The sequence below is a fragment of the Colletotrichum gloeosporioides genome (assembly GCF_011800055.1).
Source record: "Colletotrichum gloeosporioides strain Lc1 chromosome Unknown consensus_41, whole genome shotgun sequence".
NCBI classification, from domain to species: Eukaryota; Fungi; Ascomycota; class Sordariomycetes; order Glomerellales; family Glomerellaceae; genus Colletotrichum; species Colletotrichum gloeosporioides.
The window spans coordinates 268,671-287,620 of NW_025544686.1; the positions used below are offsets into that span (position 1 = coordinate 268,671).

Genomic DNA, 18,950 nt, shown 5'->3' on the forward strand with positions numbered 1-18,950 from the left:
GCAGGGTAAAAAACACGCGTCCGACTAAATGACAGATAGGACCTGGTCTGATGAGCTGATCATATCTACTGGCTCCGCGGAGGCCTCTCAAACCATCCATGAAGAATGCATGAGAACTCTGTTGCTGGTCGGGACCTCGCCGGAATTGGACGTTGGCAATCTGCCATTTGTGCGGTTAGGCTGATTTCAGTCAGACCTGCACTTTGCCAACTCTTTCTGTGGCGAAGCAGCTAAGACTTGTCTGCCTCGCGGTCTCACCTCGCAGCCACGCTTCTACCTATAAATTTGATCTCTCGATCCCCTCTTTCCACACAGCGCGAATGGGGCTCGCTTATTGTATCCCCCGGCATTCTGATCCCCGACAAGCGCTTCCGACAACCTAAAGCAGCCATGAAGCTTCTCAATTGCAAAACCCGCCAGGTCGAGGACTTCTGCGGCACCTCTATGCCTGCTTCTTACGCTATCCTGTCACACCGATGGGAGAGTGACGAGGTTACCTACCAAGATCTCCACACCCCGGAGCTCGCCACGAGGAAGGCTGGCTGGACCAAGATTCAAAGTTTGTGTCGAGTAGCACTCAAGTACGGCCATTCACATGTCTGGATTGACACTTGTTGCATCAACAAACAAGATCTCACAGAGCTTAACGAGGCTATCAACTCGATGTTCAAGTGGTACGCTGGTTCTGCAGTCTGTTACACTTATCTATCCGACATCGAGGATGGAGACCCAATGGACCACTCCCTTTGGTTCACCCGTGGATGGACTCTACAGGAGCTGATCGCCCCTCCTCGAATGGTTTTCTTCGATCGCAATTGGAAACCGATTGGAACCCGCGGCCAGTTCCGTAAAAGAATACACAGGCGCACACGCATCGATGAAGAGATGCTCGACGACACAGCCTCGCCCCGCAACAACTCATCCATCCTTTTTCGAATCCCGGTAGCACGCAGGATGTCGTGGGCTTCAGGCCGCAAAACGAGTCGAGAAGAAGATCGTGCTTATAGCCTACTAGGTATTTTCGGCGTTAACATGCCAATGTTGTATGGCGAAGGTAGTCGGGCGTTTCTTCGTCTTCAGGAGGAGATCGCGAAGACAACCAACGATTTATCTTTGTTTTCGTGGACGACTTCGATATTGAATGATCCATTGGAAACCCCGGGGTTAGACACATCTTTGGGAAAGCCAACACCAACAGGGCGGCTTGGGGAAGAACCCGTAGGGCCTCGTGGGATTTTCGCCACATCACCCGATGAGTTTCACTTGTCCCATGATGTTGTGTCAAGTAGAGACATCAAGTACAATCCTGAGGTAAGTTTCGCCCAAGTCAATTGATATGGCCTGACCGCTGGGTTCTTGAAAAGCTGACCTTTCTACAAGTTCACTGTGACTAACAAGGGGGTAAAAATTGCTATCGAAGCTACACTGTCAGCAGGAAATATCTGGCGCATCTCGCTTGGGTGTCGCAAAGCTAGTAGCAAGCCCCGACAGAACATGTGCATCCTTCTCAGAGAACTAGGCGGCGGCGTGTTTGTGAGATGGCATGCCAATGTCTGCATCCACGAACCAGGCAATGACCAAGGTTTGGAGACTACATTTTACGTCATGAAGTCCGTCAACGTGGACACAGAAGCAACGATTACTTCTCAGCTTGATAGTGCATTCCGCCGCTCATTCAAATTTCTCGATAAAAAGAACATCCTCAAATTTCGAAAGGCCAAGCCCATACGCAACTGGAGCCCCAGAGGGGCCATGTTCGTCACTGAAGGCCTGGACACCTTCGTAGGAGTTGTCTCTTGCACATTCAGCGACATGCCCTGGGTAAAACCTCTCGTCGTTGCTTGTGGATTTGAACCTGGAGTTCAGCCTTGGGTCATGATGGGGTCTGTGAAGGGAACTTCGAGGGAGTTTTATAAGGCCGCAGAAGCTGGAAATCTTCTTCGAGTCAAAGAGCTCTGCCTTGGTGATGAGAGTCGTATTTTCTGTTACGGCATACGCAAAGATGTGAAGGTTGAGTTAGGAGGAGGCAAGTATAGTCGTCTACGCGTGAATAGCCGGTTGTATTTTTTTTTTTTTTTTTTTTTTTTTTTTTTTTTAACCCCTTTTACNCGGGAAAAGCCGGTTTTTTTTTTTTTTTTTTTTTTTTTTTTTATATTGTTTAACGCCTATTACATCCCTTTTTAGGCACAAGGCGTCTGCACCAGCGATCTTGCTCGCTACTCATATATATATAAGTCCCAGCTACACTAGCTTAAATAGGTTCTAAAGAACAATAAGAAAAGAAAATAAATAATAAGAAAAAAAAAGAGAATAAGTAATAATATACTAAGAACTCCTATAATCTAATACTATAAAGTAAGTTTTATAATCCTACTAGCTTTACTTAAGGTTCTAGTAAGTATAATCTAAAGAAGTATAAATATATAAATTATATAGAAGGGGGTAAAAAGTCTATATTATAATAGTATTATAATAAGTCTAATAAGGTAAAACTACCTAAAGAACTTATTATAGTGTTATTATATATAGAGTAGTCTCTAAGTCGCCTAAGACTATATAAGATACTTTATCTCCTTTAGAAGTATATACTAGATTAACTTTAAAGTAGGATTTTATAATACTAATGTTCCTAGAATAATAATATCTACGCTTAGTACTAATACCCCTTTAAGGTTAAAATATTAATAGTAGGCACTATTTTATTAGGTTAAAGGTAATAGTAAACTAGTACTAATACTCCTTAAGGTTAAGATACTAACTACTATTACTAAAGTCTTATAGGTTAAGAAGTAGTATAATATAACTAAACTAATAAAGCCCTTAAGATACTTACCCCTAATAAGTACTTTATTAGTAGAGATATAAAGGTCTAATAAATATTTATAGGGGTTTATTATATTATAAATATAAACTAAAGATTAGAAGTCAGCCTTAGCTAAATATTATCTATAACTAATCTATATTATAAATAGATTTTAGTAAAGAATTAAGAGTAATAGAGTAGTATTATAAAATTAAGCTATTCCTACCCTAACTTTATAATAATATATTTAGCCTTAGTAACCTAAGGTTTAAACTTACTCACCTTATAGTAGAAAAATAGGTATAAGGGAGTCTTCTCTTTTTTATATAAGTAGTAGAGATAAGTATTTTAGTAGTTAAAGTACTTATAGTAAGCTATAAAATCCCTATAGCTACTTCACACTACTATAAACTAATAAAGTTCTTTTCTCACTAAAGTTTTAAGTTCTTAAGTTAGTTTAAGTAAGATATTAAGTTTAAACCTAATATAATATTTAAGCTAGTTTTAAGCTTACTATTCTCTAAAAGCCTTAAGCTACTATTCCTATAATCTCTACTTTATATAGGTTACTATAGGTAGCTATATATATAAGTCTAAAGAGGGCTAAGTAAACCTTTATTTTACTAAGAAGTTAGTATATTTATTACTTAGTATATCCTTATACCTAGGGGTTTATTAGATCTCTATAAGTACTAAAGTAATCTTTACTAATTATTTAAAGTCTAAAATAGCTTCCTATAATAAAGTTAGTAGTACCCCTTATAAGTAATAGATTATAGCTTAGTTATTTAGGTATACTATAATAATAGTAGTTTTATCGTTTAGTAAATAGAGTACTATAATTAAGCTAGCCCTAGCTCCTTCTACCTTAGTGTTAAAAACTTCTACTTTAGGGAGTCTATAGCTATTATTATAGATACTTATATTATTATAAAAAACTATAAAGCTAAAGCCTATCTCCTCTAGGGATAGTTATAAGCTATTAGTATAAACTACTAGTTATCCTAATAGTAAACTCTTAAGCTATTCTATATACTACTTTATAGCTATCTTCTTATTAACTACCTCTATTAGTAGTGCTATAAGGCTAAAATCCCTTAAGGATAGTATTAGTCTTATAATTTATAGAATACTTAACACTATCTCTATAAGTATAGTTAGCTTAATAAGCCTCTTAGCTTAATATAAGGGGTTATAGTTCTATACTTATATAATAAAGGGGTGATTCCTATCTAGTATTCTTAAATAGAGCGTAAATCTTATCTTCATAGTATTAAATAGGAGGTATATTAGTAAAGTACTAGTCTCTCTAGTATAAGCCTTTATTAATATTATATACTATACTAGTATAGCTCCTCTTAGTATAATATTAATTATAACCTAAAGTCCCTCTAGTAGCCCTTTCTATCTAGTATTAACCTTTAGGTAATTATCCCCTTATAACTTCACACCTAGCTAAATAAGGCTAAAATATTAAATCTTAGAACTAAAGTATACTTTAGGGAGTATTATAGTATAAATTACTTTATATATCTATACTAGTAAAGTACCCTTATAAACCTTATTTAAGCTCTTTAAGTATCCTATTATTACTTTAGCTATACTCTTCTATTCCTAAATATAATAATAAAATTAGAGGTTTTTATTAAAATATATATTAAGCTATCTTATAACCTTTTTTAGCTAAATAGTTAGGTCTTTATACTAAATAGTAAGGGCTAGCTAATTATATTTTTATATAAAATAGATTAGTTTAGTCTTTAAGGGATTAAAGTTAGTAGTATTCTTTTTTCCCTAAGCGATTATATTATCTAAGATCTTCTATATAGCCTAAGTTATTTCCTCTAAGTTACTTCTAATATAGAGGATATTATAATTATCTATATATCTAAATTAAGTTTTAATAAGGCTAATATAGTAAAGCCTATTAGTATAATTAAGGTAAAGTATTAGTGAGGCTAGAGAGCTTTAAGGTAACCTATAGATTAATAATACTATTAAAGTCTTATATCCCTTATATTAGATACTTACTAAGTATATATTATTTAGGTAGTAAACCTAAAATATAAGATTCTCTAGCTAGCTAAAGTAGTAAAGCTACTAGTATAACTTATTCTTTAGGATAGTATTAAAAGTACCCTCTATATCTATAATAATAAAGGTTACTACTTATCCCCTATTAAGCGCTACCTTAATATTATATACTACTATATTAATAATATCTATTAAAGAGCGTTTTAGTAAAATACCTATAACTTATAGGTAAAGTACTCTATACTTTATACTAAGCTATACTATATATTTTATAATAAATCTCTTAAGTCTTTTTCTAATAGTTAAGAGTAGTAAGATAAGCTACTAGCCTTTATAGGTATTAGTATCCCTATTTAGCTTTAGTATTAATAATACCTCAGCTTCCTACTATAAGTAGAGGTAGTATCCTACTATTAAGTAAGCTTAAAAAAGTCTATAAATATATAACTTAATATATAGCTAAGCTACAGAAAGTATTAAGATAGTAATATTATTAGTACTTAAGGTAGTATTACCTACCCTTAAGATAGTACTTTACACCTCCTCTAAGTAGACCTTTAGGTTAAAAAGAATTATTTAATAGGGGATAGTAGAGGCTTATAGCTAAATATTATTATCTATTATATAAACCTCTAATAGTTTCTACTTAAAATATAAGGTCTTCTTATTAGGGTTAGTAATAAAACTATTATTACCTTAAAGAAGAGGGAACTAAAACTAGCTCTTAGAGTTCAGCTAGCTTATAATATTATATAATACCTTCACTAAGTTAATACCTTTAACTTAGCTAGTCTATATATTTATTTTTATATCTATAACTATCTTATCCTAAATCTTCTTTACTACTTTTATCTCTAGGTCTTATAAGTCCTAAGTGATATTATATTATTATTTCTAATCCTTATAAGTAGTATTATAGTCTTTTATCTACTAAGACTTACTTCTACCTCCCTTTCTATAGTATTTACTTTTTACTATAAGTATAGTCTATAAAAAGGTAGTAAGGTCTCTCACTATATTATTAAGCTTATTATATATAGCTATAGCGTCTAAGAGAAGCTAGATATACTCTATTATATATTCTATATAAAGAGGGAGTTCTTTAGGTCTAAGTTTATATTCAGCCTACTCTACTAGAGGGGGCCTACTAAAGTCTAAGTAAGGGAGGGTTATAATAATAATATAGTAGTCTAAGCCTATAAAAAGATACTTAGCTACTTATAATCTAACGTAAGAGATATTTAAAAGCACTAAGTTAAAAATATTACTTACTTTATAAGTAGAAATACTTAGTTTATTAAGTAGAGTAAGTTAAGACTAGTTAAGCTAATCTATAAAAGTAGTAACACTAGAAGTTAGGTCTACCTCTAATTATTAAGTCTTATAGAGGTAGTTAAAGTTACTTATAACTAATATACTATAAAGTAGTTCCTATAATATAATAATATTAAGCACTATTTAGTTACCCCTTTTATAATATATATTAAGGATATATTAACTTTTAACCTTCACCCCTAATAAGTTATAGTATAATTTAGAAGTAATATTAAAGAAGCCTAAAGTTAGTAATATCTTTTTAATATAAGTAATAACCTATAATTAGGTTTTCTTTAAATCCTAATTATAGATAGGTATATATATATAGTATTATAGGTATATTTTAGTCTTATTATTCTTTTTCTTTTTTATAGTATACTAAAGTTCCTAGATAAGGATAATATTAGCACTAGCTATACTAATAAATCTAAAAGTAATATTATATATTACTTTTACTTTTTAGATATTAACTTAAAAGATATTAAGTAACTTATTTATTAGTAGTTTTTAGGTAACTTTAACTATAAAGCTTCTAGTATATATTAAACTATAAAGTAATTTCTATATCTAAGAACTATTATAAGGAGGAGGCTATTAAGCTATTATTAACCTAACTCTTATCATTAAAATTATAGTTAAAGTCTAAAAGTTCTATAGCTATTCTATAGTATAAGCTAGCTATATCTATATTTTATAGCTATTCTAAGGGGGAGGGGATAAGTATTAATAAATCCCTTTCCTTAAGTCTCTATAACCTATTATATTATAATATTTCAAAAAATCTAGTATCCTTATAGTAGTATTTAAGCTTATCAGCCTTTATTATAACCTAAAGTTTACTACTAACCACCTTAAGTCTTAATAAGTACTTAAGGTTAGTACTATAGTGAGGTATTTTATAGTTAGCATATTACTTTAAGGCAGTATATTTATTATTATTAGTATATTCTAGCTTCCTATAGTAGCTATATAGCTATATACGCTTATAATCCTTATAGTAGTACTAATTAAAGTAAGTTATATATTACTTCAGCATAAAGTATTATTTCAACTTTTCTATAAAAGTAGAGCTAAAAGCTCTAAAAGGGGGAACTTCTTTTTCAAATATAATAATCTAAATCTATTTTTCTAAGTATTTAATACCTTTTATAAGAAAGTATTAAACTAGTTCCTATTTTATTATAGTATATATCTTATTATATATTAAATCCTTTACTAACTTATATTAGTTAATATAGTAGTTATATATTATCTTTTTAACTCTATAGAAGGTATATATAGCTTAAACTATAAATTCCTTAATACTTATTATATTAAGTGATTCTAAAAGCTTATTATTATAAGTAAGTATAGTTAATCTAATTTATTTATTTACTAATATAACTATAAAACTAAATAGAATCTAAGTAATCTTTTTAATATTTAAGATATTAATACTATAACCTTCTATAAGTCTTCTATAGAGTACTATAGTATTAACCTTTCTAAACCTATTAGATTCTCTATAGTAAATAAAGACCTAATAATCTCTATTAAAATATTATAGCCCTCTAATTCCCTTTTAAAGACTACCTAAGTAAGTTATAGTTCCCTAATCTAGTACCTTTATATAGCTTTAGTTAAAATAGGAGCTATTACTAACTACTCTAGTATAGCTACTAGGGGGGATAGAGGTATTATTAAAGCTATCTTATATAGTATCCTAGGGGGAGTTATAATTTAAGTAAGGGTAACTATTTTATTTATTCAAAAGGTAAAAAAATATCTATTTAAGGGGCTATATAAAGTATATTATAGCTTTAGTGTTACCTAAATTAATAAAGAGTTTATTAATAATAGCCTTAAGTACTTTAAAAATCTTACTACTAACTTTATATTATTAGTAGTAGATCTTTTTAATCTTAGTTATATTAAAAATTAAGTTAGTTATATTATATTAAACTTATTATTATTAGTCTATATTAGGTGTATTAAAGTTAGGCTAGCTTACTCTTATAAGCTAATTCACTTCTAGTAAATCCTCTATATATTACTTCTTAGTTAGTAAGTATTTTTTAGTAACTTTAGATTATATAGTAAAAAGTATTACTTTTGCTAGTAATTAGAAGGGTATTAATAGAGGATTAGGGGGATTAGGCGCTAGTAGGGCGGTTATACTATAAGTAGCCACTATACTAAATACATTAAAGTAGCTGAAATAAGGTTGTTAAGGATGTTAGTAGAGGGAGGTGGCATACACTAACAGCGCTTACTAAGAAGAGTATATAAGAAGGAGAGTTAATAGCCGGTTGTATAAAGGCCGTTAGGTTTTCAATGTTTTTGTTAAGCGTGTGAATCCGCTGCCTCGTTTTGTCAGGTTTAGGCGCCCAATTTTAAGCAGGTAGGCTAGCAATCAGCTGCCAATACCGTATCGAGTAGACGTGGATGCTTGTACCACGTAATAGACACGTTTTTCAACACTGTGAAGGCTCTAGTGGTTTTGAACTCGGCAAAGTAGTCCTCCGTTTGTATATCGATTCTCGTGCTGCCGCCTACATTCCGTACCTATTTCTCGTGGGGACAGTATCATCCACCACCTGTGACAATGGACGCCGTTACCATCCATCTCTTAGCTCAACAATTCCTTGTTTCGTTTTGAATTAATGTGCTTATATTACTATCCTTGCAGCGAGAAGAGTTTGGATTCTACTACCCTGCATTCTGGCCCGCCATACCTTTGAGACTAAACCTCCCTAAGCGATCGAGCGAACCTGAACAAAGGCGGAGAACTTATTCATTTTCCTGCTTATGGTAAGAGATATGACGAGTTGAGGACCAGCAAATTATAGGGTCGATGAAATGATCTTAGGAACACTTCAGTGCGACACTTGCCACTGCGACTTGCACAGATATATTGATCTGCCTTCGACCGCTCAAACCATGGCCTTCAATCAAATCCATCCACCATGTCACGGTGCACTCATGAAGCGAGAACGTGTGATCTGAGGATCTATTCCAAGCAGTCCATGGTGGTTGGGCTCAAGACTGATTCGCAGTGCTTACCCGTCTTCATCCCTCCGCAACGCTACCTTTCCTGACGCATCCCTCATGCATACGCCGGGGAAGATTGAGCAGACTTTTCCTAGATTAGGTCGCACAGAAATTGTTTGCTTCAGAGGTTCCAAATCGAAAGGCCCTCTAGCTCAGTCAATTCCAGACCATCAAGCTACCAAGCATGATGTTGACGAATTGGATTCATTTGCTCGCTGAATTGTCGAACAAGCCATCCTCGTCAAATATATACTTTGAATACAACCCGAAGCCCCTAATTCCCCAGTTCAATTCGGACGGTGAAGTTACATAATTAGCCATGCCCGGTTGTCTACTACGTCATCTTCCAGCGCGCTTCTAGCAAGACAAGAATTAGAGCCAAATACTGAGTGATCCAGCTAGCTCCGGCATAGCTTGAATCAACTTACAAAGAGATGATGCCACCCCGAGCTAGAATCAAAGCCGGCAATGCAGTAAACATGTAATTCATCACTCGCTACTTTCCTTCATCGTCCCTCGTCTTCGCCCAGCCAATACAACCCATATCAACTAACACCGCTCCTGAGAAAACAACATCTTTGATTCACGCCGCTAGTTACAGCTTAAAGCACAAACACCTAAGCATTGACCATTTATTTCTGTGCTTTAGAAGAGAATAATCCTTTAATCATTTGTGCCCTTGAAGATTCAGCCATTTCCACTTTACCCTACCTGTACTACTCCCGCAAGGCGGCAAGTTCTCCCACACCAAAACATCCACATGTGTATTTAAGCCGCCAGAGCTCTGCCATGGGCCAAACAAGCAGACAGAAGACAGCAGGAAACGAAATGTACTCACCCTTATGACCCAGTTGCCAAGGCAAGAGACGTAATGTACCGGGTCTCGCCTCGGATATGCGAATCCTACCTCAATCACTTCTCGGTGAAATCTAGTCGCTTGATTGAGTGTTTCATCGTCCAGCCTCGGCATCTCTTCTCTTATATTCGAAGATGATTCATTCCAGTGCCGTCAGGTGTCTCCTCGGAATGCTCCCCTTGATAAGAAGGCCTTGATAGAACACTTGACACCGCCCAAGCGATTCACCCGTGACTGGTGAATTGGAATTTTGGAATTTTCGCGAGAGGGACAACGCCCATTGTTCTGTTGAGCCAGAGAGCCCGGAAGACTCAAGCAAACCATTAAATACTCTTTACCTTGCCCAGTCGTGAAACCAGGACACACTTCACCCCTCAACGCCGTGCTTGCGCGATGGTCCAGCGTGCACCAAAGTCGCACCCACATTGCCATTCACGTCTGCTTTAAAGGGAACCTCAAGTTCACATGGGCCAGAAACCTCCTAAACAGCATTCGCGCTGCATATCTATTCTTTGGTGTATCACACGACGCTGAATGCCTCTGCAAGCTTCCAACTTCCTGCGGCAACTCGACGCGGCTCTATTATCACGTCGAATGCTCGACCTCAGACCATTCGTCATCCACATCCACTGCATCTCTCGGTTTAAACCTCAGGTATAACCACCCAAATATACCCTGGCCACGTAGTCGCAGGGTACCAGGCCATGGTCGCAAGGAATCCGAGAGCAATCAAGCAGGCATGCGGGCCTCGAACGACGAATCACAATCAAGTCTCTGAACTGGCCATAGTATCGCTCGGGACCGTTGTGGTCATAAATCATACTTACACAACACCTTTCGGCCTTAAATACCCCCCGGCTCGAAACAAAAACGACCAGTCCGATCCTGCACGTCTAACTCCGAGCAACGCGCGTGCATCTCGCTCTACATGAAACATCACGGCCAACAAACCAGACCCGGACGCCAGAAGTGTCAGCCAGCATGCCGATAAGTCTATTCTCAAAGAGTGTTTACACAACCCGGGGCCTGCAGCAGCAGGTCCCCAGACCAAGTTACATCGGATACGAAATGCCTAGTGAAGCATGTTGTCATGATACATCAAAGTCCCTTTCTCATCCAGTGAATCGCCCAGCGAGACGCCGTTTTGTCATGCATGTGTACATGAAGACCCTCCCCCCTAATCTAAATGCTAAGTACGGAGTAAGTCTGTGTTCAGACCCCGAAATCATTTCCTTTCATATCCCGTATCCTTTCTCATATCCCGTTGTCTCATAAACCGTTCACCATGTCTTCAAGAGAGAAAAAACAAGTAAAACCAATGTCCGTCTAGATGTTTACCCCTGGACGCCCGCAGCATCGTTACCCTTCTCAGCGTACAAGCCGAGCAAGCCCCCCTGTCTACGCATCCCCGTTGCCAATGCAAAGTCCCCGAAAAAAAGAAAGGACACTCGAGAAGAAGAAACAAAAAGTAAGAATGGCCAATGGGTGTGTCGCACCACACCGGATACGGATCACATGAGGATCCTTCACAGCACGATGGGATTGTGGGGGTTGGTCCCTTGGTCGGCCGTAAGCTCCAAGAACTTTGAGCACGGCGGAAGTCTCACACGCGATCGATGCGAGCTGGCAGGCCACGAACGAATCGAGTCGTAAAAGACGGGTCGCACAGGTGTTGACGCAGCGGCGAGACGTCGCAGGTTCTGCCGGCAGGGGTTGGACTTGAGCAGCGCGATGCGTGGCGGAGAGAGACTCAATCTCCGGACAGGCTCGGAGTTCTGGCGCCTGCGCCGGATGGGGCCGGCTGATAATGACAGCGGTGACTTGCCCCGTTCCCGCATAAACTGAATGCGTGCGGGCGGGTGAGGATCCGTCGGTGTGCGGGGCGGCGGGGAGGCGGACGCCACAGAGTTGTGGTCTCCTACTGCCTCACGGTTGTCGGTCTCCGAAAGACGCAATGAGACGGTGCGGCACTCGAGTGATTGGTTGTTCTGAAAGTGCCCCCGCGATCCGTAAGGCTCGTCCATATCTCTTCTGAACTGGGACGTAGCTGCTCTTGTCTGCATGCGCCGCCTTCGCCCACACTCGGAGTTGAGCGAGTTCATGAGCTTCTGAAGCACTGCCCATGGGAAAATGACGGTACCAGCCTCCCAGGCTCTGCCAGCGGAGAGCTCTGCGGCGAAGAAGCTTGTCCACGCGCGCGCGTTGGAGCAAGGCTCGCCCAGGACCATGCTCTCCGGGGTGTTGCGCATGCGAAGCATCAAGTCGGCCCGCTCCCGTCTTGAGAAAGGGACAAAGGATTGAGACGGTGCGTTGACCATGTGTTGGAGAAGGGACAGGGCCTCGGATGCCTTGAAAAACTCGGCATACTGTCCGCCTAAGGGAAGGTATGTCTGGCGATAGCATGTAATAGAAGGTTCCATCCGATTTGGGGAACCGCCGGATGTCAAGCAGAGAGTGACGGCTCTGTTGTCTCGCGTAAGATTGACAGTGTAGTTGTGATGCGGAGAGGCGGGTTCTTGGGAAGAGGCTCGGTGGAGGTTCTCTTCAGCCTGCGGCATCAGGGCTGCATGCGAGTGCCGCTTGTAGTCGTAGTCTGCCGTTTCCGAGCCGGCTCGATCGGAGCGAAAGCTCTGCAAGTTGCATCCGTCGGAGTACGACCGGAGGTGGGAAGGGCCGTGCCGTGCCGGCGTCAAAGGCTGCACATGCGGATCAGACGTGAAGGACGGATCGAACTTGGTTGGCGGTGTCTCGGGTCCGAAAGACGACGTCCTTGTCCTCACCTCCGATGGCGTATCATGACGAAGTTCAGGCGTGCGGTCTGCGGACAGCTGGGTGATGTCTGGGGGGTATCCAGTCTCGTCAGGCGTGCCGTGTGTTGACTTGGCGTATCCCGTTGGAGGGCGGAAACCGAAGTACGAGTTGAGTTTACTGACTGTGTGGGCCGTTGATTCGTCGATGTCCCATGGAGATGCTGGAGAGCGAGCCACAGTGGGCCACTTGGCGAGGGAAACTTGTCCCTCGATGTTCCTTCGCGGCATAGAGCGATACATGGAGGACATGCTGAAGGACAAAAACAAAAACGTAAAGAAGAAGAGTTTCGGAAGCAGAGAACCCGTGAGAAAAGAGCCAACATGGGCCGCACACTTGCCGGCGGACTGGTCATATATACGGAAGATGCTCTCCATCGAAGACCAACCAAACGATCGGTCCAAAGGGGGGGGAGCGGTCAGCCAACTGGAGCACACCGAGACATGGTGTCTTGCGTCCTCCCCGCAGCAGCCAATCCCTCAGCAGCCAACATACCAAGGGCCTTATTTTTCTTCTTCTTTCGCATCCAACGCACGACACTCTGGAGGAGGAGTTGGTAGGGCTATCCTCGTCGATGGTATGCGCTGAGGTAAATGGCCCCCGCCTGACCGGGCACTTGGGAGACACAACACCATCTCGTGTGTTAGTGTGCGCAAGTGTCTTCCACAGCCTCGATGGCCCTTGTCGCCTCCCTGCATGCCTCCCGAGAGATCGACCTTGTGCTTATGCAAAAAGCAAGGTGAAGACCAATCAAGGAGCCCGGCAACCACTCCCGCGTGCTGCTGGCCGGTTCAGAGCCTCGTGTCAACCGGCCGAAATTGTGGCATTGCCGATTGATTGCATGCGTCGCTGCCCGAGGGAGGATGACGGCAAAAGCAAAGTTGGTCTCGAGGGCCTGTGAGTGGCCGGGTGTTGGCCCCCCTCCAGGCCCTTCACACCCCCATTAGCGGGCTGCAGGCGCGGAACTGCACGATATATCATATTTGGACCATGCGTGGCGGCACGAAACAAGCCAAGTCCATCCGAACAGGGAGAGCGGGGCAACAAGACCAAGATGCGATGATGCGTTGGGTGCATATGACGGCTGCGTTGTTCGTCTGACATTCGCCTGGAGATTTGCTCGCTTGCGCTGAATTCTCGGTTAGAGCGTCCCGAAAAGCCAGGAATGGAGTCTCGGGAGGCTGACGTTTGAAAAAATGAAAAAAGCGTCGGCGGCGGGATCCGTAGTCTGCTCACCGCTGGATGAGAGACGGGAACATGGCGTGAGCGTCTTGAAAGAAGCAAGACGAGGAAAAGCAAAGATGGTCGTCCGAGCGCCGGGATATGAGACCCTCAGAGACAGGACGAGACAATGGCATCGCGCGAATCAGAGATGTGCTAAATTAATAACCGCAGGGAGCGTGGTATATAGCAGTGGCCGTCTCTGCAGGCCAGTCACATTGGAGCTCCCAGTGTTTGGCGACGTGACGGGCGGCGTTTGTTGACTTGGTGGAGGGTGGGCTGCCATGTGTTACACAGATTGATTGCGGTGGATTCCTGGAAGCCGCGGTCAGCCGTGACAGAGTCAGACAGGTCGCCAAAGGATGTTAAATGGCGACGAGACAGGAAATACAACGACAGGGGACGGGAGCAGGAGTGATAGGTTGCAGCGGAACAGCGGAGGGCAGCGGCCGGAGACGGGGACGGAGGGAAGCAAAGTGCCGGCTGCGAAGTGACGTGACGCAGTGCAACGCAAGGCGCGAAGAAGAAGCGACAGAGACAGGAGGGAGGGTACGGATACTGCGTGGCAGAGGTGATGGCAGATGTGATGCGACCTGGAGGGCCGTGGTTGTTTGCTTTTGAGTGAGTTGCGTTGCAGCTGAAAAGCTCCGAGATGATGTTTTGGTGTGGGAGGGCGAGAAGCAAGACCTGGGAATACTCCGTAGTGCGAGGGTGGGTGGTACGGTGGGAAGAGACCTGACGGGACCCGAGTCGCAGAGAGCAGCGAGTGTGTGTGGAGGACGCGGCAAGCGACGTGATGGAGGTGGTGGTGAGGCGGTCCAGGGGCAGCGTCGTGGTGCATGTGTTGGTGTGCCTGTCTGTCCCGTCGCTTGTCGTGTGTGCAGCGTGATGGGAGCCTTGGGAGGTGGAAGTGGAAGAAAAGAGTGGTTCACCTCATGTGGCTGAACTCGCAGCAAGGTCGCAGCGTTTGCGAGAGCCCCGCCACAGATGTTTCTCTCGTACAGAAGGCGCCAGCCACTCGCACCTGCAGCGTAACACTTGGACACCTTCCAGGAAGGGACAGGTACATTCCTTCCATTACACTTGGAGGCACCTGCCCGTGAAGTCGCACTTTCCACCACCCTCCATGTCGTGGTTTCCCATCAGTTCATGGCAGGTGGGGGCCGGTGAGCAAAAGTCCCCGATGAACTCCACTTGCATTCGACCTACCTATCTGTAAGGTACTTTACCTTACACTGTACCTACTGTTGCTGCTGCTGTCGTTGTCGTTGTTGCCGCTGCCAATGCTGACAACTGTGACGGTGGGTTGCAACCACCTTTACACCTTCCATCCGATGTCATTGGGATCTTGCCCAAGCCTGTGACTGGTCTCTTGTCAAAAAGTGGTCAACTGCGCCCTTGACATTGACATGAACGACATCGACGACACGAGCGACGGGGCCCTTAGCCCCCTGATAGAAGCCATGCGCCTTCCTCATTGGACAATCCAGCGGCTGCCTGGAAGTCAATCCTTGGTGTACCTGCCTAAGCCTTGCGAACCAACATCAGCCCAGAGGAACGCCTTGCCCGTGCGGAGAAGCACGTCGAGCATAACAGAACCTCCATCGTTTGACTCATTGCCGGCCAGACGTATGAGTATTACTCTCTGTACTTTGGCGAAATCATCGAGCCAGCTTATAAGACTGTCGAACCGCCTCGAGTGATCAACACCATTGGCATCGGTATAAGCATCGGCATTGGCATCATCATCAGCCAATACTACAAATCCATTGTCAAAAAAAGCACCCTGAATCATCCACATTGCACGCAACGTCGCAAAGAACATCGGAACCCGAGACTTCGCACCTGAACCTGAAGGACAGCAAAGACGACGAAATGGCCGCCGCTGCTACCGTCCAACTGACAACACCGTCCATCATCGGCGCCAATCAGCCCTATGGCATGTCACCAGCCACCAGCATGGGTGACACGGACAATGTCACCGTCGCCGACATGAAAGAGGCAATCCGGCTCGCTCCCCTCTGCCGCGAGGCATTCAACCTGCTAGACGCAGAGATGCCCCGTTTCAACCACTCATATGCCTTCACCGCAGACGAGATTCTGGCCCTTCCTCTTGACACAGTTCGCATCCCCGACGAGTTGCACGGCTTGCCCCGCCGGAAATCTACGCGATCTTCCCTCGCATCTGCCATTGCGACTCTGCTGTATCCCGCCACCCACGAGAAAGCTCTGGCTTCCGTGATCCGGTACGACGCTGCTCGTGTGAGACTGCGCGCGTGGGTCGCACTGCAGCGGAAGTACGACATATTTGCCGCCACCAAACGGAACGGCCACAGCTTCCGCGGCTTGACTGGCGGAGCGGCTCCCGGTGTGCATGCCCCATTCTGGTCATCCCGGATCCTTGCTCAGGGCCCGTGGGACCCGTCAAAACTTCCCGTCTCGACCGCTGGCCCTAGGGCCATCCCGATGCCCGTCGCCGTCGCTGACGCCGCCGACCTGGCACCCTTCTTCGACCACCTTGAGCTCGGCGGCACTCACGAGCTCGACGAAAATTCTGCTGGAGCTGACCTCGATGATGGCAAGGGAGAGCCATACTACGGCGTCAAGGGCGCCGAGTTCCGCAAAGGAGTCGTCTACGAGGATGGTCGCATGGACCTCTGCAAAATGGTTGTTGGCCCAGACCACATCGGCAGCCTGATGGACAGCTTACGGCCGAACCCCTTCGTCCGACATTTCCTGCTGGGGAACAACATCATTGGCCCGGTTGGCGCTCAGGAGATTGCCCGCTTCATCAAAGACTTGCCTGATCGCATGGACACTTGGTATCTCGCTGGCAATTGCATCGACGCCCCCAGCTTCAAGATCCTCGTCGATGCCATGGTCACGTCCGACGCCGTCACAAACATTTGGCTGAAACGCAACCCGCTGGGCGCTGCGGCCGCTGCAGATGTCTATCGACTCATCACCCAGACGAAAAACCTTCGCACGCTGGACCTTGACCAAACGGAGCTCGGGGATGCCGGTCTCGCAGAGTTATTCACTCGTCTGGCCATGTACTCCGATCCCTCCGGCCGTAAGCTGCCCCTGCGACATCTTTACTTGAACGGCACCGGTATGTCGACAACGGCTGCCGCAAGGCTTGCATCTTTCTTGGCCTCTCCAGCCTGCGGTGTCACCTCGCTTTACCTGTCCTGCAACCCACTCGGCGACGCAGGCGTGCAAGCACTGGCCGAGGGCGTTCGTCAGGCTCCTCAACTGACTCGCTTGTCACTTCAATCAACCGGTCTGCACACGGCGGGTGCCATTGCCATCTGCAATGCCGTCGCATCGCATCCTAGGATTCGCTTCCTTGACGTTGGTCAGGCATATGCGACCTTGGACCTCGGCCAAGCTTGGAACTACATCGAGGACGCTGTCGCGCCCTCCATCATTGAGCTCCTGTCGACTAACCAGGTCATCGAGTACCTAAACCTCGGCCATTGCCCGATCACACCGCCGGTCCTACGGGAGATCGACGCGGCTGTCTTGAAGTCTTTGCTGCTGTACTACGATGCTGAGTCTATCCTGCCAGACACGACGATCAAGGAGCCTAGATTCAATCCGTCAGCCGATCGGACAATGCCCAACCTGCACTCATTGGGGGCACTTACCAAGGATCAAAAAGCCGTCGAGAAGGCAGTCGATGACCATCTTGAGGCCAATGTGAAAGCCAAGTATGGCAGCGATATGACTTACTCCCGGTTCATGGATGAGGAGAGGCGGTGGATCGTGAACGACAAAGCCGATGTGCGGAAAATTGACTCGGTGTACCGCAATCGCGACGCCGGTTACGCGCGCCGGCGGCTCAAGGCATTGGTGAAGGACTGGGACGAGAACGATGACACTCTGGACCGAGTGATGAACGCGCAGGGTCCATTTTGCACCCGACGTAAACCCGTTGATGTTGCGAATGCGCAGGGTCCTGTTTGAACCCGTCGGAAACACTGAATGGGGGGCGTGGATGGTGCATAGGGAAAAGCCATTAGCGAGATGGTTGAGGAGAAGTTGTGATGCAGTCGGGCGACATGGGCCCGCCTCAGAAGCAAGGTTGCATTGACGGAATGACCTCGCGCACGGATGACACTCGAATAATAGGTTGCGAAAAATGCCTCCCCTCTATCGATTAGTCAATTGGTTCAGGTCTATTAGTCTAGTTGGTTAGGACGTCGGATTCTGATCACATTGGTCTCTTCCGTAAGCCCAGGTTCGAATCCTGGATGGACCTAATTCTTTTGCTGTTGGCGGTGATTAAGCGCTGCGAAGGTTTAGTCTTCAACTGAATTGATTTTTACTTTTCAAACTGAGTTTCGACAGCTGGAATTCACATAACGAGGGCTTCGGAGACTTGCTTATCGGCGATGAGACTTGTAAGCAGACGAAACCCTGCACCTGGCTTACATAAGCGCTAGCGTCATTGCTTGGGACACGACCCGGAGAGACAACCATCAACAATCAACAGATCGCCCAGCGAAGCACCAATCGCGCGTCGCAGGTCGTTCCAATTCCAGCGCCGGCCGCTTGTGACTCGATCGCACTCCAATTACCCAGTGAAACCACATTCTCAACCATCATTCCCTTTCTCACATTCTTCACACTGCGAGACCTGTCTCTGGCCATCGCCCACGCGCGTGCTCCGATCCCACACCCACGTCGGGTCCCGAATACGCCATTTCTCCATCACTCGCACCCCTGCAAGGTCACTCCCGCGCCCACGATACCGCAAAGTCTAATTGATCAACCACACGGAATTTTTACCCATCTCACTCCATTACCGGGCCGATCACTTTTTTTTATTGTGCCAAAAAAGAAACGAGGAAAAAAAAAAAAAAAAAAGGTTCAGCA

At 43.9% G+C, this 18,950-nt stretch overlaps 3 protein-coding genes across 3 annotated transcripts; 2 read left to right on the top strand and 1 right to left on the bottom strand.

The window, feature by feature from the left end:
* Positions 1-390: 390 nt before the first annotated feature.
* GCG54_00005673 (Vegetative incompatibility protein HET-E-1) lies at positions 391-2,008 on the top strand (the record flags this gene model as incomplete). The annotated part of the gene is made up of 3 exons (XM_045405691.1): positions 391-1,311; positions 1,381-1,821; positions 1,925-2,008. 3 exons carry the CDS (start codon positions 391-393, stop codon positions 2,006-2,008), a joined length of 1,446 nt encoding a protein of 481 aa, XP_045264793.1.
* A 9,558-nt stretch (positions 2,009-11,566) lies between these two features.
* Positions 11,567-13,099, bottom strand: GCG54_00005674 (uncharacterized protein; the record flags this gene model as incomplete). Its single annotated transcript, XM_045405692.1, has 1 exon — positions 11,567-13,099. The coding sequence occupies one exon, from the start codon at positions 13,097-13,099 to the stop codon at positions 11,567-11,569; it is 1,533 nt and encodes a 510-aa protein (XP_045264794.1).
* A 2,845-nt stretch (positions 13,100-15,944) lies between these two features.
* On the top strand, positions 15,945-18,038 carry GCG54_00005675 (uncharacterized protein; the record flags this gene model as incomplete). The annotated part of the gene is made up of 1 exon (XM_045405693.1): positions 15,945-18,038. One exon carries the CDS (start codon positions 15,945-15,947, stop codon positions 18,036-18,038), a length of 2,094 nt encoding a protein of 697 aa, XP_045264795.1.
* Between the last annotated feature and the right edge of the window lie 912 nt (positions 18,039-18,950).